Source organism: Eumetopias jubatus, unplaced genomic scaffold, assembly GCF_037043125.1.
Source record: "Eumetopias jubatus isolate StellerSeaLion01/CBP00866 unplaced genomic scaffold, mEumJub1_p1.0 scaffold_5, whole genome shotgun sequence".
Lineage (NCBI taxonomy): Eukaryota > Metazoa > Chordata > Mammalia > Carnivora > Otariidae > Eumetopias > Eumetopias jubatus.
In genome coordinates this window covers 115,857,154-115,880,857 of record NW_028274811.1, presented here as the reverse complement: position 1 = coordinate 115,880,857, position 23,704 = coordinate 115,857,154, and the positions used below count along the sequence as shown (strand labels likewise).

Genomic DNA, 23,704 nt, shown 5'->3' with positions numbered 1-23,704 from the left:
ACATGGTAACTCAATGTTTAATTTTTCAAGGAATCACCAAACTATCTTCGAGAGGAGCTACATGATGTTCTATTTCCATCAGCAATATATGAGGGTTCTAATTACTACAAATAATTACCACTAATTACTTTTGCCCATTTTTTAATTGGGTTGTTTGCCTTTTTGTTGTTGAGTTGCTTCGTAGTTTTAAAGGAAATGGACCCCAAAAGGGCTTCAGTTGTGCCGAAAATGTTCCTTTTCCGGATTTGGGGGGCAGTTACATGAGTGTGTTACTTCGTGCCCTTATGTACATTTGTAAAAAATGAGGATATGTGCCCTTTTCTGAAGGTATTTGTTTCCTAGGGCTGCTGTAACAAATTACCACAAGCACAGTGGCTTAAAGAAACAGAAATTTGGGCTAGCATCAAAAAGACAAGAGATAATAAATGCTGGTGAGAGGTGGAGAAAAGGGAACCCTTGTGCACTATTGGTGGGAATGTAAGTTGGTATCATCAGTATGGAAAACAGTATGGAGGTTCCTTAAGAAATTAAAAACAGAACTACCATATGATCCAGTAATTCTACATCTGGAACAATAGCCTGAGAAAATGAAAACACTATGTCAGAGATATCTGTGCCTCCATGCTCATAGCATTATCTGTAATAGCCAAGACATGGAAACAACTTAAGTGTCTGTTGACAGAGGAATGGATAAAGATGTCACACACACACACACACACACACACACACACACACACACACACACACACACAGGAATATTTTTTAGCTATAAAAAAAGAAGAAAATTCTGCCATTTGTGACAACATGTATGAACCCTGAAGGCATTACGCTAAGTGAAATAAGTCAGACTGAGGAAGACAAATGCTGTAGGCTCTCACATGTGGAGTATTAAAAAAAAAACTAAACGAAAACTAACTTATAGAAAAAGAGATCAGATTTGTGGTTACTAGAGGTACGGAGTAGGGAGAGAGAGGATTGGATGAATATGGTCAAAAAGTACAAACTTCCACTTATAAGATGAATAAGTGCTGGGGATGTCATGTACAACATGATGTCTACAGCTAACATTTCTGTATGGTATATATGAAAGTTGTTAAGAGAGTAAATCAAAAACTAATGATGTATTTTATGGTGACTAACATAACATAATAAAATTAAATTTAAAAAAAGAGAGTAAATCAAATCCTATGAGTTCTCATCACAACAAAAACATTTTTGTCTCTTTCTCTGTGTGTGTATATATACATGTTATATATAATGAATGTTAACTAAACTTGTACTCATTTCATGAGTACATTTTTGGTTCTAGGTATCCCAAATCTCCCTCTCCCTTTTTATGAGGATAGCAATCAGTGAATTTTAGGCCCACTCTAAATGCACGATGATCTCATCTCAAGACCCTTAATTACATCTGCAAAGATCCTCCTTCCAAATAAGGTCACATTCATAGACACCAGAGGTTGGGACTTTGGACATATTTTTGAGGGGACACAATTTATCCCCCTATACTAAATATATGTTATACTTTAATAATTTTTTTAAAAAGTCTTTAAGAAAAGAAATGGTAAATATTTTTTTTAAATGTGGTAATCAGAGTTTTTGTGACAAAAGATCTATAGGTTAGGGAGAGAAAGAAAATTGTACAAACTTGCCACCCTATAAAGGAGAAATTCTTAATCAGTATTTGAAAAATGTCTTCAATAATTATGATTGTGAAAAGAACTTTTCAAATAAGGATTTCAGAGGACATTTATGTGGGTTTTTTTTTTCTTTTTTTGAGAGGAAACTAATGAGAACAGTACCATATTCACATACAGAGAAAATACCTTTTAAGGTACTAAAGGATTTGGGGGGGTTTTGGTATTGCCAAAAGTAGGACTCCATTAAAATGTCCAGAAACCATATTTGAGTGTGTGTGTTCACACTGTTACACATGATACAGTCTTGTTTTTTGTTGTTGTTGTTTTGGTTTGTTTTTGTTTTTGTCAATTATGAATAATTAAATCATTGTTATTGTTAAGACTTGGGCCTTTGACCACTGTGATCCTCAACTTTGGTATGGTTTGCAATTGGCTGAGGATTCAGGTCATAAAGGCATACTATCCTAACACTTAAGCCACAGAACCTTTGTATTTCAGTGTGACATGTAGCTTATGACCAACTTCGTTGGGGTCTCATTTCATGCATCAGTTAAATAAATATGTAAATGAAGTAATCCTTTCTTCTTAAGAATGACATTTGACCCAATATATTAAAAGTTATTTGAGTTCCCAAATATAAAAAAAGCTAATAAGTGTTAGTAGTTCTGTGAAACATTGTTTTAGTATGAGAACATACAAATTTAAGAATTTGGACAATAGGCTTATTCGGAAAACTAAAAGCTTCTTAGAAGCCAATTTTCTGGACCCTAATGCTATTCTGAAATCTTTCTTTTTTTTTTTCCTCAGTGCAGTCTGTTAAGAAATAGATGACAAAGCTTTGATTCATCACCTTCTCAAATTGTCCCCATTATTTGTCTTCAAAGATAAATTTTGGAAGCTCTTATGTGCCCAGTTGTTTTGAGTAAGTCCTAAGTATTCACCAGGGAGTATATCTTTAAAAAAAACAAAAACAAATTTTTTTCTGTGCTTTCTTTGACAGGCATTTAAAAAAAATAACAGTCATTCTTAAGTTGATTGGAGTTCATCCAGAAAATCATTACTTGCTGGTAGGAAATCCAATTTTTGAAATTTTTCAAAAAGTTCTTTTTATACTTTTAAAGTAATAGAAGGCCAAGTATTTTATAAAGTGTCCACACAAATTATATTACTGATCTTTCATCATAGTACGGAATAGTAGTTGCACTCAAGACATGAAGGAAAAATATGCTTCAGGGTTTGGCTGGGAAATAACAGACATACAACAGAATCACTCACCCTCGTTTTTCACTGTAGTTTTTCGCTGTAGGCGCCAGGCAGGGTGTCAGTCTGTGGAGGGGCAAGCTGGTGCCTCATTCAGCTCTGCCCTCCTAATAAGATCAGCCTGCCACAAAGCAGCAATTATTCTGTAGTGACATCACCACCATCCTGCCCTTTTGCCTGTATTTAAATGAATTATTCTTATGTTGCATAATGGAAGATTTCAACTTTAAATCTGACCGGGCAATGAAAGTCAGTGTGAGTTCTGTGTCATGTTTTCATCTGGCTTTATTTTTAACTCATGGTGATGTCTCGAGTACAGACCTAAAGTACTGAAAGCATTTTCTAATGTGAAATGTAGAGTCTTCCCAGGGAAATTTTGCATATTTAATCACCTGCCCCTAGTCAACTAAAAAGGTGTCACACTTTTTCATAGTACATAAAGGACTACCCAATTTAAGTCCCAAGATATCTATTTCCTATTCTCTTTTAGATAGCACAGACCTGGGGTGCCTGGGTGGCTCAGTCAGTTAAGCGTCTGACTCTTGATTTTGGTTCGGGTCATGAGATCGAGCCCTGCATCGGGCTCTGCATTCAGCACAGAGTCTGCTTGTCCCTCTCCCTCTGCTCCTCCATCTGCCACCTCAAATAAATAAATAAATAAAATCTTAGATAGCACAGACCTTTTCAATGACTAAATAGGAAAGAAAGAAAAAACAAAACTGGGATTAAGATTTATAAAATTGGCATCCAAATTACAGGAGTCACATTACAGCAATCACTATGGCCCCTGGGATTTTTTTTTTCTTTTTTAACCTCAAATGGTTAATTATTTGATTATGCCTTATGTCTCACAAATAACTAAAGCTCTTTGAGGGCATGGCTAATGTTTATTTTGCCTTTTAATCACTCATAGCTCTTCCACACTACCTTGCACATGATAGGTGTTTATTAGTGTGTGCTGAATGAATGTAACACATGCAGAATGTTGTTACATATAGACAGTTATTTACATACTTGTAATCTGTATACAGAGCAGGCCAGTCACTTTTTCTCCCTTACTTTGTCTTTTTAAAGTTTTTAATGGCCTTTGGGGGGAAGTAAGAAGGAAGCATTGAGTCAGGTCATGGTAGCCATCTGTTTTTCTTGGCTACCTTGCCTCGTTCTTCTTTCCCATCTTTCCCCCAGCCACGGTGGAGCAATGAAACTGAAGGGGGGCCACTAACTGGACTAGACAATATCTCACTTCCCTTCTATATCTTAGAATTCTCTCTTTCCCTCATCTGGCTTTCACTCTTACACCATTAAATACCTTCTTGGCAAGAGTGAAGGCTGTGTCTCTTCCTGAGTGTCCTGTTCCATGATCTTCACCACCAGGACAAGAGTCTACAAAAGGTGCCAACCTGATATCAGAGAGTTGAGTACTTGGATTGGCTGCCTTAGAGTTAATCAACTGTGGCCAGGAGGGTAAGATACCAGATGGTTCATTTTAAATCTGATGCTCGTTCTTGGGCCAGTCAGCTGTAGTCTGGATGTCAGTGTCACTTAAAAACTTGGCAGCACCCTCTGAAACCCTTGGTTGGAATTAGGTGGTTGCCATAAGACAGTAGTTGCTGGCTTCTGGTGAAATGGAATGGCCAGCTTAAATAATAGGTAAGGTGTCTCATATCTACCAACTGTAATATTTTATGATTTGTCACTATAGAAGTCATATATTAGGAAGTCATAATTAATTCTTTGCAGTTTCCCCTAAACTCAACAGTTTGATCAAGGATCAAACAGATTTTTCTTGCAGGATATACAACATATAACCACTTACTACTTATACCATGTTAGAATAGAGAATGAACACTATCACTAGAAACCTGAAAACGTATTTAAATACTGACAAGAAATATTCTAGGTATTGAGAAGACCCTTTTTATTCTAACAGAAATATCTAAATCCATACATATTTTTTCATCCCCGATTCCCCCTGATCCCATTGCTCAAAGAGTTTAATTTTGTTTGGTTGTTTTTAGTTGTTTTTCTCAAACTTTTTGTTTTGGTAAGCCATCAAAAACTTTAAAATTGGAGTGTTAACCTTTGTGTAGTATCACTAGATGGAAAAGATATCCTTTCAAAATCTTTGAAAAGACAGTAAAACGCCTTTCATGAGGTTAAGCTACTATACAGAACCCTCAGGATCCTGACTACTCCCTCATAAAAAAAAAGCATATCCAGTCTAATGCCACTTAATCATCTTTACATTTTTATAAGATACAAATTTTCTTTAAGGTCTTAAAAATTCTCATGTAACATTCTGTGATATATCATGGGCTCCCTTCTGAGGAAATGTGGTACTAGATTCCATTGATGTCAATGGGATGTAGTCTTTGTGGTTGCTATTGATTTGGTTGTGCTAATCTCTGCCCCTTTAAAGATCCAAATAATAATTTAAGATTAGCGAGTTGCAAGAATACATGGAATGATTAGAAACAATGAAGTCAGCAAGCTTTCTAAAGTTGCAATACTTAAGGAAAATTGTCAAATACGCATGCTCATTCATCTGCCATAATCCTGCTCTATCCTGTTTAACCTTACTGGTAAGTGTACAACTCCTTGGCATTTTTCCTTCCATCTTTATATGTTTATATCCTCAGAAGTAATGTTCAGTATACCTCTGGCATGCTGGACAGCTCTAAATTGAGTGATGACCTATTTCTTTTACATCTTCCCTGAGTGCCGAGTGTTTGTGAAATAACGATGGCCAGTGGAAGATCAGTAAGTGTTACTTGCCTTACTTCCATATTTTTTAAACTTCTCCCATAGTAAGGAATTATGAATTCCTGGAGCATCACATTTGTCTCTTTCTTGATATAACTCTCAGTTCCATGATTTGGATGGTCTTCAGTTCTCTGAAGAGGCAGACACACCCATATAAATAACACAGTCCAAGAAACTAGACTGTGGACAAGTACTGGAAAAGAAATAGTGAAAATTCTAGCAGTCAATTCCTTTTCAGACCAGTGTATTTGTTAAGCAAATTGGAAACTTTGGCTAATCATAGTATTAATCTCATTCCTAAAATCTTGATTTTTTTGGCCCCCAGCAATAACCACCAGAGTGTGAGTGTAAGATGTAGCTGCCATAGCAAACCATCCTTGGTCAGATCTCCACATGCCCTTGTTCACCTTGCCTGCCTCTGAAATATCATATCTCCCCCTTATCCTAATCATGCCTCCTTATATCTTCTTCTACGGACCCCCCCACCCCTTACTCTCAATGTCATTGATAGTGAAGGGATTGTAGAAAATGAGAAATGGGTAAAGATAATTAAGATGATACATTCAAATTATTTTATTTTGTGTCTCCTTGCAGCTCCTAGAAACAAAAATAGCATTGTGTTTGTTCTAATTCTGTGTTAAGAGATATGAAATTTTAAAAATTAATAAAATTTAAAAGAATTAGAAAAGATATATCATGTCAACACATCTTTAAACATAATAATAATTATACAAAAAATATTTAGAAGTTCTTTTTTCTCATGAAATTCTTTAGACTAATAAGAAAAATAAAGGCTTAGAGGGGAGGGGGAGGGGAGGAGGGCGGGGGGAGGGGTTAGCCCAAAAAAAACCCAAAAAGTCATTGTAATTATAAAGCAGGCTTCATTTCAAATTCCAGTAAATAGAGAAAACAATAACATCTTTTAAATATATGAAAGAAAGATTTCTGAAAATAACACAAAGTATTATTTTTTCAGAGGAGAATCTTATATGGTTGACTTGGTATAATGGCATTAAAGTTTTCTCGAAATGAAAAAAAAAGAAAGAAAATTAAAGGAATAACAATAAACGTTAAGTGTGCCCAGTACCCAGATTTGCAAAATCTAAACATTGTCCCATAATTGTTTCTTTTTCATGAGAAATAAAACACTATTAGGATTTTTTAGAAAGCCCAATAATGAGCAAATCTCTTCGACATTGAAGCGAAAACTGATTGGGAAATGACCAAGAATCAGAATGGAGCATGGCTGATGAATGAAATTTCCACTATTAACCATTAGACAAAGCTGACTTACCCTCCACCCCCAACTCAGAGTCTGATATAGGGGAAATAGAACAAAGCATTATTTTGTTTTTGTTTTTGTTTTTTTTCTGTAGGCAGGCTCACTTCTAAGAGAAAACAAGTAAGAAAAGACTGAGCTACCCATACAGCTTCTCTTTCCAAACTCACCAGTTATTTAAGTGTGAAAGGAGACAAGCATAGATACAGATAAGGAGGGTTACAGCTCACAGAGCACACTTCCATGAAGAAAGGGAAGTAAGCACTTTCCTCTAAAAACATATAAAGTTAAAACCACATTTATATTTCTTTTTGGATCCTATTCTCTTCCTTCTCTTGCCCCCAGTCCACAGATAACCTCTACTCGAATTTCAAGATCCTTGTATATAACAAGTACTTGGTCACCAGGATTGTGATTCTAAGTACCAGTATGCTTCCATTTAAGGAAAATATTGGCTGCCAGTTCTTGGGGATTTTGATTATAACATCTTATTTACTTCAATTACCAGATACTCTACAGGACGAATGGAAAGAATGTAAAAGATGATGCTGCTAGATAGGAATAGAGTTTGGATACAAGGATATTACTGCTCAACTAATGTTCCAAGTGCTGAAAGATCATCATAGTCTTAGCAACAACAATTATAGCTAAGAAAACAAAATTGGAGCTATCTCAAAACAGAAAAGAAAGCATCATTAAGTTATCTATTTCCTCTGAAAAGAAAACAAGCATTCTACTGACCCTTGCCTTCTGAAATATTTGAACATTCCAGGCTACTGAGATTTTTCTTCATCTTTTATAAACAAACCCATGTCCTTTAAAATACTTTCTGATTTATTTCCTTTTTTTTTCAGACAAACCACAAGTTATATGCATTTGACTTCCATTATTTTCTCTTGATAAACTGAACAAGTTTTAAATTGAACAGAGGTACCAAAAGACTATTGAATGAAGAGAAGGTTTGATAGTGAATGATAAAATGAAAACTAGCTATAATAATTAGCTAGGAAGGGAGGGAAATATTATAATCATTTTAGTCTAAGTACCAGTATATTATTAGGGACATCTAGAAAAATTAGCCCATTACATGGTATATGAGAATCAATAAGGCATCTCTTAATCTATGCAATTTGAAATTGCCAATTAAAACTACTGGGTAACTCTAGGATGAGCAATTGTTTTCTTATAGACTTTGTTTTTGATTTGGGATATACTGGGGATTGCACAGTATTTTATTTTGTTACTTAGCTTCATGAGGCCCTTAATTTATTAATGTTAATGATTGACCACTTGTGCGTTAAACTAGAAAGTATTTAGATAATCTTATTCCATCAAAAGAGGAATGTTATAAATCTGTATACTTTGCCTCCTGGCTTCTGAGCATTATGGAAAATAAAAAAATATGAAAGGTTAAGGCAAGTTAAAGCTAATACCCTTGTGTGGTCCATGGCAAAAGAAAATATAGGTAGATCATTTTATATGTTGATTGTGTTCCTAAAACCTTGCATAAAAATCAAGACATTTTAAAAAGTTCAGGCATACTCAATCCTTGAAAAAATATTATAGTTGATTCAAAATACCAGTAATTACTTTCCAGTCTAAATAATCACAACTTAACTGAATTTTTCACATGTTGGAATTTTTCCATTCATTTCTATTTTGTGTTACACATAAGTATGTTCTCACTTAAACAATTTTAGTTCCTAACTACAAATTGTACAATTAAGAGAGAATGGCTTTTGGCTCTTTTTTTTTTAAGATTTATTTATTTATTTTAGGTGGGGTAGGAGCAGAGAGAGAGGGAGAAAAAGTTTTAAGCAGACTCCACACGAAGCCCCATGCGGGGCTCCATCTCAAGACCCTGAGATCATGATCTGAGCCAAAACCAAGAGTCAGATGCTTAATTGACTGCACCACCCAGGTGCCCCACTTCTGGCTCGTTTTATACCATTTGTACATTAGGTAACTGGATAATCTTTTGCATGTTTTTGAGATGCTTTTGTTTCAATCTCAGAATCACATCTTACCAAGGTACCATATGCATTGTATCCATAAATGCCTGAGAAGAAAAACCTGAATAAAAAATTCTACCTTTATTTACAGATTTTTTCAATGAATTATGTTACTTTACATATAATTTCTTCTCCATGATATATATGAGCCAGTAACACATTGCCAATCCTGTTATTTTTGCTAATGTGCACAAGAGGTGGTTTCATGGATCAGGAAAGCAAAGAGGGAGTATACACAGTGATATGAATTATTTTAAATTTCCTGATTTCTATTGGAGTTATTAAACACACAAACAAAAAAGAATTCACTCTCCCCAGTGAAGCAATAGAAGTATCTGAAGTAGTAAACATGTCTCACACACTCCAACATGTGTATGGACTTCAAAAGCCAGTACCCAAGCCATCCAGAAAAATTGTCCTATTGAATCTGTAGGAGAATCAATAAAACAACCTGTTAGTGCCTGGAACCATTTATTTTACAGTGCATAATACCTCTTTGCTTTCCTGGGCCTCAAAAGTACCTGTTCTGCATGCTAAGAAAAATAACCTTACTGACAATGTCTTACTGTCTCACTGAGAAGGTATTATATGTAAATTAATAAAATCTACTGAAAAGTTTTCATTAACAAAAGTACAAATTTCATTCATACTTTTACACATCCAAAGACTTTGTATCTCACATTTCAGTGTAAATTCTTGAGTAGGATGCAACCCTGCTCTGTTCTAAAGTGTAATATGCCTTTCCCCATGCAGCGCTCCATGCTGTGTAGTCACAGAAATTAATGAGTTCAGCTCCCAGGATGCCAGGGCAGCTGGAGAACAGAGTTCTGTGCTCACATTGCTTGCACAAACACGCAAGTCATGTTTCCCACAATGGGGTCCAGGGACTCCTGAGGTTCTGCAGCTTTTTTATCCTGTAAAACACAGAGCCAGAAGATGATGGTGATAGGGTGGAGACATTGGGAAACTGAGACTGCTTAAGAATTTCAAGAGAAGGGACAGTCTGAGAAGAGCTGGCAGAGCAGGCAATTATTTGTGGTGGGAGGATATGGGAAAAGAGCAGATGCCTGTAGATACTACAAAGGAAAATAAACACTGTGGAAGAACAAACTTATGTAGAAAAATTTAAAAGGGGGATTTTTAACAAAGGATGTTTGGGAAACACTCCATTGGAGTTTAATATTCTGGGCAGCATTTACAAAAGGGTACAAGTTCTTACAGCCAGAATGACCTTTATATGAGAAATCTTCATTTCTCTGTTTATTCCATCCTGTTTCATTTAACAAACTTGTATTAAACACCTACTATGTGCCAAGAATTAGGCCTCCTTGCCTCCTTCCCACCAGCCATATACAGATACACACATAAACACACACTCACTTTGAAGTTCAAATACCATATGTACTAACTGGAGGCCCACAGGACGTCAGCACTAAAGTCAAAACAATTCACTCACTGTAGCAAGCTGAAGTTAAAAAGCAACCTCCCAGGATGAAACTTGGAAAATGCTTGAACATTGAGGTGTTTATTTGGATTGGCTTTTCTGGACTTGCTGATAGAGGTAGATATCATGCTGACATATTGCATCATTTCTGATGAAAGAACTCTGAATGGTGGGATTGACTGAGCCAGACTTTCCTCTTACATAATTGTATAGGGAAGTTTCAATTGCTTGGAGACAGTGAGTTGGGTATGGTATTTTTTCCAGAAAATATGTATTCCTGTATTTGAGACTATGATACCGTTTCTAAACACTTGTGTTGATTCTACATCAAGGCTCAAGGCTCTAATGTTGTTTTTTTATTCTATTTTTATTTTCTGTTGTCTTCACCACTGGATTTCTTTGTCTCATCCTTCTCAAGATTGCAATGCTGTAAAAATAATCACTTCAGATATCAGATCAACTAGAATTATGTAGTACTATATTTTTTGGATAGATCCAGTTACACTATCAAACTTTGTCTTGCTTAAAAAGATTTTTCTTTATTTATTTTAGAGCGAGAGAAAGAACACACACAAGCGGGGGGGGCAGAGGGAGAGGAAGAGGGAGAGGGAGAGAAGCAGGCTCCCCGCTGAGCACAGAGCCTGATGTGGGGTTCAGTCCCACGATCCTGAGATCATGACCTGAGCCGAAACCAAGAGTTGGACGCTCAACCAAGCCCCCCAGGTACCTCTCAAATTTTCTCTTTTAAGGTAATCATGTTTTGGTGTACAAATCATGTACACCAAAATTGAGATCCAACTCACTTAGCCACCAAGAGTAATTGAACTAATTAAAATTTCAGACTTATAGCACTGATATTATAAAGATGTTTCATTATACATTGCAAGTGAGGAAAAGGGCTTTCAGTTTCCATCAACTTTTATCATTAAAATTTTTCTTCCAACCCCCTGAACTGTCTCAAAGTTGAATATATTTAATTTGAATTTAAGGAGAAGGAAAAGTAAATTTGAAGTGATATAAAATACCTAATGTGTCACAGTTATAGTGAGCATATATAACTTGAGGAGTTTCTATCCATTTGAGCAGGGGAAGATGGACTCTTTCCACCAAGAGGCTTTGGCACAGCAAGAGATATAAGAGGCACCCAGGTGTACCAGCATTCAGGTTGGGGGGCTATGGGAACTCTGCAGCTCTGCATTACAGAGTGGCACCGCCTAGGTATTTTCTCTGATTCTCAGGCAGCTCAAGATTGTCACTCAGTAAGTATGGCCTGATTATAGGAGAAGAATCACTTCAGGCTTATCCTGTCCTTGGAATAGACTTGTAATCTTTGTAGTAGGTTAGAGAAGAGCAGATTGTCATTTAAGTAAGAGAAGCCTTAACTTGCTATTGGATGAGAACCTGGGTGGCGTCATAAATACTCACCACATCTTGAGGAACTGAGATGAGAACCCAAGAGATCTAACTGGGAGGACAGGATTCACCTGCATTCCTCTTCCTTGGCCGGTTCTTTCACCTGGAAAGTCTGATTCCCTCATCGTGGACTTTCTTTACACATGTCACTGCAACCAGGTTTAGAAACAGGAAATTTTGTATGGAAATGAGTCAATGAACTCACTGTCCTGCCCCACTGATATAACACATCTGTATTGTTTTTCAAGATGCAAATGGTCATCAGGATGGGAGTAGGGGATCCTCTTCCAAAAGAAAATTCAACTGCCAGATGGTAAACTGATTCTTTGGATTCTACTTATGAACACAGTTAACTCATTTATTGAGTATTGTTTATTGCTACATGCATAAGTTGCATTTGTCACAGCAACCAATACGTATAAAGCATTTGTTAAGCTCATTTTAAATCTGATAAGCTGAGGCTCCTGGAAGTTAAATCACTTACTATATTTTTCCCAGCTAGGCTATAAGATCTTGAAAGTAGAAGCACCATCTTTTTATGATTATATCTCCAGGACCTAACATCTATTCAACCCAAAGTAAAGTCTTGATGAATATTTGTGGAGTAGTTGAATAAATGTGAATAATTACATAAATAATATAAGTGAAAGGGCTCTTCTTTAAGCCTAGGTTTATATATCTCTAAAGATTACCATCTTTCTATACAATCAAGGAATTTTCTCTAAAAACCATTAACTATAGTGGTGCCTGGGTGGCCCAGTCAGTTGGGCATCTGACTCTTGGTTTTGGCTCAGGTCATGATCTCAGGGTGGTGGGATTGAGCCTCCCGTTGAGCCCTGCATCAGGTTCCTCATTAAAGTCTGCTTCAGATTCCTTCTCCCTCCCCCTCTGACCCTCCCTGCTCACACACACTCTCTCTCTCACTCTCTCTCAAATAAATAAATAAAATCTTTAAAAATAAGTAAATAAAAACCATTAAACCAATAAAAAATAAAAACCATTAACTATAATAAAAGTTATTATTTCCTATCTTACTATTGTGCCATTTCACTCTTTAAAAATAATAAATATAATATTAATTCCATGATTTCTCCTATGTCCAGATTGGATAAATGTGTAGGAAGTTGTTGAAAGAAAGCAATAGCATTTTAATATCCACCATTTATTTGATACCCTTTTTACTTGGGCTTAGAATTTTAAATATTCAAAATTCCATTGGCTATTAAATGCTTCAATCTGGATATTATTAGATCAGAATTTCTGGACCACCCTGTGAAAGACAGACTTTCTTCATTAAAAAGCAAAAAATCAAACAGGCTGCAGTGACTTTTCTTGGAACTCAGAGGATGTGTGGAGGAGAAAGGTCTTCTTTGACCAGAAGGTCGGTGCCCTCGGGAGATGCCCTGACTTTGCTCCCTTCATTCAACTTTTCCTGCCAGTCCTACCCTCAACTACTCCAAAGCTACAAGATGATTAAGAGCTCTCATGGGCTATTTGAGCGTTCTATTGACCTGGGTTATGATTTTTATTTTTATTAATCTGATCACTTCAATGGCACTGTTGACACAGAAAGTCTATGATTTGACCTCAGAAGCCCAATGTTAAGTCCTTCTCTGCCACTAACACAGCCTAACATTAGGCCAATCACTTAACCCTTCTAAGGTCCAGTTTCCTAACATACAAGAAGAGAATAGTGGCTACTGTTCTGCCCAACCGCTACAGTTTGTTGTCTAGTTCAATACCCTTTTTATATGAAAATGTTTGTAAGTAGCAACAGGGTTTTTTATGACTTATTTGCTTATTTGAGAGAGAGCAAAAGAGAGCAGGGGGAGGGACAGAGGGAGAGAGAGAGAGAGAAAATCTGGAAGCAGACTTCCAGCTGAGTGCAGAGCCCACCAGCCTCAGTGGGGCTCAATCCCAGGACCCTGAGATCATGACCTGAGGCAAAATCAAGAGTTGGCTGCTTAACCGACTAAGCCACCCAGGTGGCCCCGTGGCAAAATATTTATATGCAGAAAATACCATACAATTGTAGGTTACTTCTCCCTCTCTTCCTCTCTTTTTCTCTTTCTCTCATTTAGTTGTCTTACACATCAAATTCCATACTGGGGCAAAGAAATTGTGCAAAATGATCTCTTTTCACAAGATATACCCTTCAATACCAACAATCTCATCTTCCTCCTCAGTTTTTAGCCCTTAAATATATAACACATATAATCATATTTGAAAGAGAGCAAGCCTATCCATTTCTTTTCTACCTGAACATGAATGTTTTGGCTGAAATATCTCATGATGCTTTATCTAGAGCTCTGCAGGCATGACTTCTCTCCTTACTCCAGTCAGCCCCCTCATCCCCATTTTCTTAGCCATGGCCACTGTAGAAGGCCTCTTCCCTAATTTTGCTTTTCAGAAGATGTGATTACATGGACTAATAGTAACGTTGCCTTCTACTAGCCCATTTCAGTTTTAGCGATAAAATGTAGAAATCAAATTAATGTGAATTTTAGGAATCCTGGGGAAATGTGGGCAAATTTCTCTGCTATCCTGAGCCTCCTTCTCTTCATTTGCATAGCGGTGATAATAACACTAACTGTAAGGTTGTGGGAAAATTATATGAGAAGGAGCATGTGAAGAGTAACACATAGTAATTATGTTGTTATTATTAAGGGAAAAAATTCCTCTTTTGCTGGTACATGTGAAATCAGAACTTAATTTTGACATCTGACTATTGTCTATGTCTTATTTCCCATCATTTTCACCCTATATGGCCCCTTAAAGCCACCTCAACTTTGTTTTTGTTTTTTGACTTTGACGAAGAATAAGTATGATTTTTACTTTACCTCTGGTACATAAAGTTCCAAGACAACTTAGTATAACAAAATGAGCACCAAACTCAAAAATACAAGAAGCTGCTTTCACTGTTTGTGCACTTCTTTAAATCAAAAGAACAAGATGTAAACTATTTTTTTATGTCATCTCCTGTGCTTCAGTCTCCTTGGTGCCTTAGCAAACATGAAAGAGACTGATTTACAATCACTTTGGGCAAATTGCCTGTAGAATTCTGAAGACAGGAAATGAAAAAAAAAAAGTGCAGCACACCCCCCCCCCACCCCGGACATTCCACACAACATGTGGAATAAACAGGCCTAAAAAGGAAACCAAAAGCTCTTGGTCTTATATTGAGGAGTATCATGAATGGCCTTTGGGAGAACATATATTAAAGACAATAAAGTGCTGGAAAAATATTTCAAGAGCAGGTGAACTTGAATCTGACTAATGATAATCCCTTCCCCGTTTGGTCTAAAAGATGGTGAGTACTTTTAATTTAGGTAAATTATGTTACCTACATCAACATTATGAAAGAGGGTTACCATATTACAGGCTTACACCTCTCAAACCTTAACAGGAATTGAACCCCCTGGAGATCTTGTTGGGATGGAGATACTGGTTCAGGAAATCCGAGTGGAACCTGAGATTTTGGATCCTTCACAAGCTCCGGGTGATGCAGATGCTGCTGGTCTGCAAGCCAGTTGTTTTTCCATCATCTTCTTCAACAAAATCATTGGTGGTGGTGTTCTGGTCCTTATCTATAGAATGGTCAGTTTCAACTTGGGCAATTTTGGTCCCAGGGGAATTTGTCAGTGTCTGGAGACATTTTTGATCTCCATAACTCAGGGAGTACTACTGGCATCATGTGGACAGGGACCACAGATGCTGCTACAACATACAGTATAGACTTTCATAACAAGTAATTTTCTGACTCAAAATGTCAATAACAACAAAGTTGAGAAATCCTGTTGTAGACGTACTACTTTGTGTCTCCCTCATATCAAAAATAATCTGTTGCAAGTTTTCAAAATAATAAACCTGTAAGAGAAGGGTAGGAACATGTACTATTTAGTTTGGAGTAGAGCGAACCATGTTTAAAACTGTCTTCAAATATGTGAAAGACAATTATACAGAAGATGGTAGCCAGCTGTCTCCATCACACTTGAAGTAGGAGCAGGAAATATACATAAATGGACCAATGCTAGCCTTCCATTCTTTTTCTGCATCTTCCACGCAAGCCAAGCAAATCTCTCTATGATTTTGCAACCATATTTGTCCCTTTCTATGTCTTCTTACTTGTAGAGACCCTCCCAAATCCTTGGGACATATTTTCTTCTCACTGCCAATTTGAATCTCTCCCTCCCTTATTATTAAAGACAATAAAAATCTAACTTGAAAATTTCCATCTCCGTTAAGTCTTTCTTAGCTAAAATGAAATAGTTGTCAGTTCACCTCTAACTTCAAATGGTACACTTTCTCCTTCAATGTGTTTACTCTACAAATATGTTATTGCCCATCTGTGTACAAGGAGTTAGGCTAGATTTTGAGAAGGGATAAGAAAGATAAGGAAGAAAGTCCCTGCTTTTAAGAATTTTCCAAACTAGGGGGGGGGAATCACACAGAGATAATTACAATGTAAATAAAATAGTATTTAATAATTATTTCTATGAGAGATATTCAGAAAATGAAAGAGGAGGATTTAGTAATTAAAAAGATTATTTCCAGTAGGAAAGATCAAGGAAGACTTTATAAATAGGTATACATAAATATCTTTTTTTAATGGCCTTTGGGAGAACATATATTAAGAACAAAATTTTCTCTAAATTAGGTACAATCCTGTGCAACAAAGAAACAATAATGTTAAAATTGAAGATTATGAATTAGAGCATAGAATGAATTCGAGTTTGGATTTAGGGTTTATAATGAATAAGGAAAGAGAATTTTTCAAGATGTGTGTAGCTGTATCATGGTTTTAATAAAGAACAGTGAATTTAATTACCTCTGAATGTGCCTTATGATGCTTGTGATTTTATAAGGGAGTGCTCTGTGGGAAGAATTCTCAGTTGCATCTAGGAGAGGAATGTTTTGTAACTTCACAAGTATACTTTAAAAAGTAGTACCAAACATGGAATTTGGCACCATCCATTTGACAGAATTTGGCACCATCCAGAACCCTTTTAGGAGAGAGTCTCACTTGTAAAGGGTTTTCATTACATGAACTTTAAGGAAATTGAAGAGAATTAACCCTCATTGACTATCTAGTGTGTGTCAAGCACTGAGTAAGCTCTTTAGATATGTCATGTGATTTAGATATATCATGGACAGCAACCTGTGAGGTTATCACCACCAACACTATACAGAGGTTCTAGTGTATTAGGATAAGCTTTCTGTCCACCACTTGATTGAGAGGGAAGCAGAGCAAACCTCAGGCCTGCTTAGGAAGCCATTTCTGGGTGGAGGCAATCAGCTTGCATTCCCTTTGGAAGCAGCAAGGAGAAAGCTTCCTCTCCTGAGGGTTTAAAGGGTGATTCTTTCATCCTTCATAGTGAAAACAGGAAAAAGAAGGTGTTTACATTTCATTGGTGACCGTGATTCACTGTAGGGCTCACTACTGGAAAGATATCTGTAACCACATTAGGCATATACAAGCATGAATTTTTGCCAGCTCTCTCATATTCTGAAGTCATTAGCTCTGGGAATGGTACAGCTACTAAATTTCTATAGGATTTTGTTTGAATATTAGTACTTGTATTCTTTAGTTGTTATTTTCAGTCAGTAATACAATTAATATTGTAGACCTTTCTTGCAGTTCTCATTTTTTGAACATCATGGCTCTTTTTAACATGCCTTCCATAATTCAAAACATTATGGAATCTTAGTTAACTCTGTGTAACTGGACTCTGTTTTCTCTCTTAAAGTTGTTCTAGGCTTCTGCGTATCATTCAACGTTGATGTGAAAAATTCAATGACTTTCAGTGGCCCCGTGGAGGACATGTTTGGATATACTGTTCAACAATATGAAAATGAAGAAGGAAAATGGTAAGCCGGTCAATTTTGTTGTGTTGTTGTCTAGGTTTTTTTACAAAGTAATGGAAAATATTGTTTGGTTACTGTTTGTTTTATGAATGAGACTTCAACAGAATGAATCATGCATGATAGAAATTGCAGTCTAATCATTTGGTAATGGAAACTGACACAGTAAAAAAAAAAGGAAAATTCCTTGGCAGTACTAAAGGAAGCAGTTAGTGATTTCTGTTGAAACCCGTGTTGACCTCAAGGAAGGTCTTTGTGCAAAATAGTCATTGTTCTGTAATTGTTATTCTGGCAAGAGTTCTTTAATTGTTCTCATTCTAGAGAACAATTCAGCTGGAAGGATTGAGAGGCAGATGAGAAGCTATATTGAAAGGGTTAATATCACTTCCATAAGATATTATTGAGCTTCTATTTTTGGTAATGTACTAACCTACTGAGTTTGGTTTACTGTTTACAATGAACCTTACTGAATTTCTTTTATACACTTTTAAGCCCGTTAGTAATGATTCAGTTCACTTCAGGTATGATTTTTAAAGCATATTTAACCTGTTGAAAATTACACAAAATTAATATTAAAGCTCTTTTACTTTATATTTAACATAATTTTTAATGCCTCTTGTTTTTTGGGAAAAAAAGAACAAGAAGTTGTTAAACTTTGCTTCAGTTTAATAAGTTAAACTATTCTAGTAACAAAAAGAATAATCAAAAAGAGATCTATACTTCTTAGGAAACAGTAATCTATCACTCTACTATATTTCACAAATAAAAAAATATGGATTTTTTGACATTTCACTTTATCTTTTAGACTTCATTTGATCATAAACCCCCCAAAATGATCAATAGTAAGAATTTGAGTTCTCACATTTTCTGCATACAAATATTATATCCTAGGTACAAACTAGAATTTGTGGAGGTGTTTCACTCTCTACTCTCCTTACAAATATCTTAGATGAGACATCTAATAATAGAGTATGAGTTTTGTATTCTTTGTCCTTCCAACCTATACTCTCACTTGCCACCCCACCCCATTTAAGGTTAGATAGGTAAAATCATCTCTCTAGACACCAGTTTTATTCCTTTAGGCATTATGCCTGCAATTCAGGGAGCTCTGCCTCTCAGAGAATAATGTGAGTGGGCCAAGTATAAGCTACAATAAACTGAAACTCAGTTGGGCAGTAGCTCAGTCAGTTAAGCATCCAACTATTGATTTCATCTCAGGTCATGATCTCAGGGTTGTGGGATCAAGCCCTGCATGGAGCCCTGAATCGGGCTCCTCAATGGGCCTGGAGCCTGCTAGGGATTCTCTCTCCCTCTGCTTCTCCCCACCTATCTCCCTATGTTCCTCCCCATATGTCCATCGACTGATGAATGGAAAAAGAAGATGTCGGGGTGTGTATATGTACACACACACATAATCGAATATTACTCAGCCATCAAAAGAATGAAAAAGAATGAAATCTTGCCATTTGCAACAACGTGAATAGAGCTAGAGTATATTATGCTAAGCGAAATAAGTCAGAGAAAGGCACATACCGTAAGATTTCACTTATATGTGGAATTTAAGAAACAAAACAGATGAACATAAGTGAAATAAAAAAAAGAGAGAGATAGAGAGGGGCAAACCATAAGAGCCTCTTAACTATAGCAAACAAACTGAGAGTTGCTGGAAGGGAAGTGGGCAGGGAATGGGCTAAATGAGTGATGGGCATTAAGGAGAGCACTTGTGATAAGCCCTAGTTGTCATATGTAAGTGATGAATCACTAAATTCTACTCCTGAAACTAATGTTATGCTATATGTTAACTAACTAAAATTTAAATGAAAACTTGAAATATTAAAAAAAAACAGTTGTGCTAATCAGTATAATATACACTATAAATTCAATAGGATTTAAGAGAAGGAGGAATTGATTCTTGACTCTTGAGCTGAGTCTTGAAAGATGATTTAATTTTTAATAAAAAAAGAAGCAATGCCCCTCCAATCTGGGAAGCAACATAAGCAAGGGCATAGATTTGAGAAATGGGTGTGTTTGTAAGCAAACAGGACTGACACAGGGATGATAGAGGAGAAATGGTAGTGGCAGACCTTAGAAGCCAGACGAAGAAACTTGGACCTAAGTAAAGGGCACTGAGAACCATTGTAGGTGGTTTTTATGAACCTTAGTTTAGGAAATTACGTAAAGATTGGATTGGAGAAAAAAGTACCTGAAAGCTGGGGAATCTATAGGTAAGCAAAAATAGCAATCTGGTGCTTAAGAGATGAGGTCCCAGGCTAGATTAGGGAGAACTGGAATGAAAGAAAAGTGTATCCAAGATAAATTTAGATGAATCATTGGTGGAAGTTTGGAAATGTCAAATGGAGATGTAGGAGGAGTCAAACATGTTCCAGAATTTCTACACTGGATCATTGGAAATAGGGTAGCCATTTAGAGGAAAATATACAGGAAAGAAAAATAAGTTTTATCAGGAAGTTGGTAAGTATGGTTTTTAACAGCTTGAGTATGTCTGGATAGTTGGAAACCTGAAATGGAATACAGATAAGAGGGAGAAGTTAATATATTAGAGGAAATATTTAGAGAACAAAGACTGGTTTTGGTTCCCACTTGCAATTTAGCACCGGGCCTTAAACATAATATACATTCGATGATTATTTGTTGGCTGAAAAAAATGAATCTAGTTTAACTCCCTGTTATCATTAATGAAAAAACAAGCACACACACACAAGTAATGTTAAAAATGGCTCTTCTATGACTATTATCAAAAACACAAAAGAGAAGTGTTGGCAAGGATGTGGAAAAAAGGAAACATTTGTGCACTGTTGGTGGGAATGAAAATTGATGCAATCACTATGGAAAATAGTATAGAGGTTCCTCAGAAAATTAAAAATAGAACCACCATATGATCTAGCATCCCACATCTGGGTAAATATTCAAAATAATTGGAATCAGGATCTTGAAGAGGTATCTGCATTCCCATGTTCATTGCAACATTATTCGCAACAACCAAGATTTGAAAGCAATCTAATGTCCATTGATGGATGAATAGATTTTAAAAATGTGTCATATACATAACACTGAATATTATTCAGCCTGAGAAAAGGAAGGAAATCTTGCCTTTTGAGACATGGAGGAACCTGGAGTACATTTTGCTAAATGAGATAAGCCAGACACAGGATGAATACTACATGATCTCACTTATACAAGGAGTCTAAAATAGTCCAAGTCATAGAAGTAGCATGTAGAATCATGGCTACCAGGAGCTGGGAGGAGGGAAAACAAGGAAGTATTACTCAGAGGGCACAAAGTTTTAGTTATGCAAGATGAATGAGTACTACAGATTCACTGTACAGCATAGTGCCTATAGCTAACAATACTGTACTGTATACTTAAAAATGTATTAAGAAGGTAGATCTTTTTCAAGTAATTATGCCTATATAATAAGGCCCTAATAAAAACTCAGGACACTGAGGCTTGAGTGAGCTTCCTGCTCACTGATGGGCTGCAAGTGTTGTGTCCTGAGGACACAGAAACTTCACATTTGGGACCCTCCCAGACCTTGTACTGTGGTCTCTTTTGGAGGACTCGTCTTAATTTGTATCCTATTATAATAAACTATAATCAGCAGTATTAAAAAAAAGAAGGTAGATCTTATGTTAAGTGTTCTTATCATGAAATAATAATAATAGTAACTAAAGAGTATTGGAGGAAAAAAAAAGAGTATTGGAGGAAACTTGTAGAAGCGATAGATACGTTTATGGCATATAGACTGGGGTGATGGTTTAACAGGTGTATACTTGTCTCTAAACTCATCAAGTTGTATACATTAAGTATGTACAACTTTTAATATGTCAATCATATTTCAATAAAGTATTTGTTTTTTTGTTTTTTTGTAAGTGACTTCTGTCACTACTTAGCGCCAGAGCTGAAGATAGAACTCACATCTCTCCACTCCCAGTCTGGTGCTTTTTTCTTTATTAGAACTATATTAAGAAGTAAATGCTGATAATAACTATCTTCACAGTTTCAGACTTTACATGTTAACATACATGTGAGAATTTGTGAGCATTTGAATGTATAAGGATGTCAGATAATTTAATTCCATTTTGTCATTCCATATTCACAATGGTTTTATATAAGAGGTGTGAAAAATCAGAATAACAAAAGCAATGTGGCCAACTGAATTTAAAAGTAAGCAAACTACAAAAATCTAAATGTCTAAACCTTTAAGGATGGCATAGTAGCAGCATATTGTTCTAAAGAGATCCAGGCACTGGTACTGTAAAATAAATTTTAGAAACATGTTTGGATATTCTGTGTTTATAAAAGCAGATAGGATGTAGACTTACTTTAAGAAATTGCCTATGGAATAACTGACGTATTTGGAGGACGTGGATTTTGTTACTCAGGTTTTCTCCAGAGGTGGGTACCTTTATAAATCATATTTACTACTCAGGTTTTGGAAGCTCATCAACCTCAGATTTTTAAAAAATCACCCTGACCCATATTGCATCTTGGCTGAAGTTTGCCTAAAGAAGTGGGGGTGGGAGGGTTGGGGTGGCTGGGTGATAGACATCGGGGAGGGTATGTGCTATGGTGAGCACTGTGAATTGTGTAAGACTGATGAATCACAGACCTGTACCTCTGAAACAGATAATACATTGTATGTTAAAAAAAAAAAAGAAGATAGCAGGAAGGGATAAATGAAGGGGGGGAATCAGAAGGGGAGACAAACGATGAGAGACTATGGACTCTGAGAAACAAACTGAGGGTTCTAGAGGGGAGGGGTGGGGGGATGGGTTAACCTGGTGATGGTTATTAAAGAGGGCACGTATTGAATGGAGCACTGGGTGTTATACGCAAACAATGAATCATGGAACACTACATCAAAAACTAATGATGTAATATATGGTGATTAACATAACAATAAAAAATTAAAAAAAAACTAATGATGTAATGTATGGTGATTAAGATAACATAATAAAATTTAAAAAAAAAGAAGTAGTACTTGTTGGTCCATTACAAGTGCAGTCTGTGCATTTGAAAAGCATTACTTTAGGGCGCCTGGGTGGCTCAGTTGGTTAAGCGACTGCCTTCGGCTCAGGTCATGATCCTGGAGTCGCGGGATCGAGTCCCACATCGGGCTCCCTGCTCAGCAGGGAGTCTGCTTCTCCCTCTGACCCTCTTCCCTCTCGTGCTCTCTATCTCTCATTCTCTCTCTCTCAAATAAATAAATAAAATCTTTAAAAAAAAAAGAAAAGCATTACTTTAATTCTTTAGAAAGAATTAAAAGTTAACAAAAAAGGGCAGCCTTATGCCCCCTTTACCTTTCAAAAGTTTACTGTAAAGTGTAATTTACTTTATATATTTGGCTCAGAAACCACATGTTTTCTCAGTAGCAGAACACATTATACCTCTGATTAAGATCAGCCGTTGTTCATTATGGCTAGCATGAGTTGAAACATCCAAGTAATTGCAATGTGGTTCAGAAAAATTCACAGAGAACACAATTAGTTTAATACTTTTGCTTTGAAGAAAAGAAACTTAAATGTGCTCAGCATTGCACAAACTTTCCAGATTTAGTGGTAATCACCAGTATGGCAAAGTTTCCACCAAATGGGAAAATGTGAGATATTGTCTCAGGGCTTTCCACTCTGTGGCTCCTTTGCTTCATTCCTTTTAATATGTGCATCAACCCTTTTAACTGCTGTTCAAGCAACCATTCTTGGGGTTCAGTGACTTCAGTGAGCCTGCCTCTCAAAGTAGGTTTCATGATGCAGATACCTCCCTAGTCAATCCTCCACCCAATATATATCAAAATATGTTGGCTTCCTGCCTTTTCCCTAGAGGACCCTGCTTTATGCCAAGTAAGGTTTACCAGTGAATTCATGTGATTGCTGCTCTATTTCCAATGTATGTATGTTTTAAGTAAGACCTATTCAAGCTTGGGGTAAGAAGATTTTTCAAAGGTTCTAGCACATTTTCTCTTACAATTATAATATAATATTTATTTTCCATTGTTTATAATATCTTTTGA

General features: G+C 36.3%; 1 protein-coding gene across 2 annotated transcripts in view; it reads left to right on the top strand.

The window, feature by feature from the left end:
• The window catches only part of ITGA1 (integrin subunit alpha 1), a 168,533-nt gene that overhangs the window by 39,953 nt on the left and 104,876 nt on the right, over positions 1–23,704 (top strand). For both annotated transcript variants that reach the window (XR_015768214.1, XM_088023511.1), the window contains exon 2: positions 17,559–17,679. Coding sequence is in view for 1 of the 2 variants with exons in the window: in XM_088023511.1 (XP_087879637.1) it covers positions 17,559–17,679 (121 nt within the window). In the remaining variant the exon portion in view is untranslated. The remainder of the gene's footprint in view (positions 1–17,558; positions 17,680–23,704) is intronic.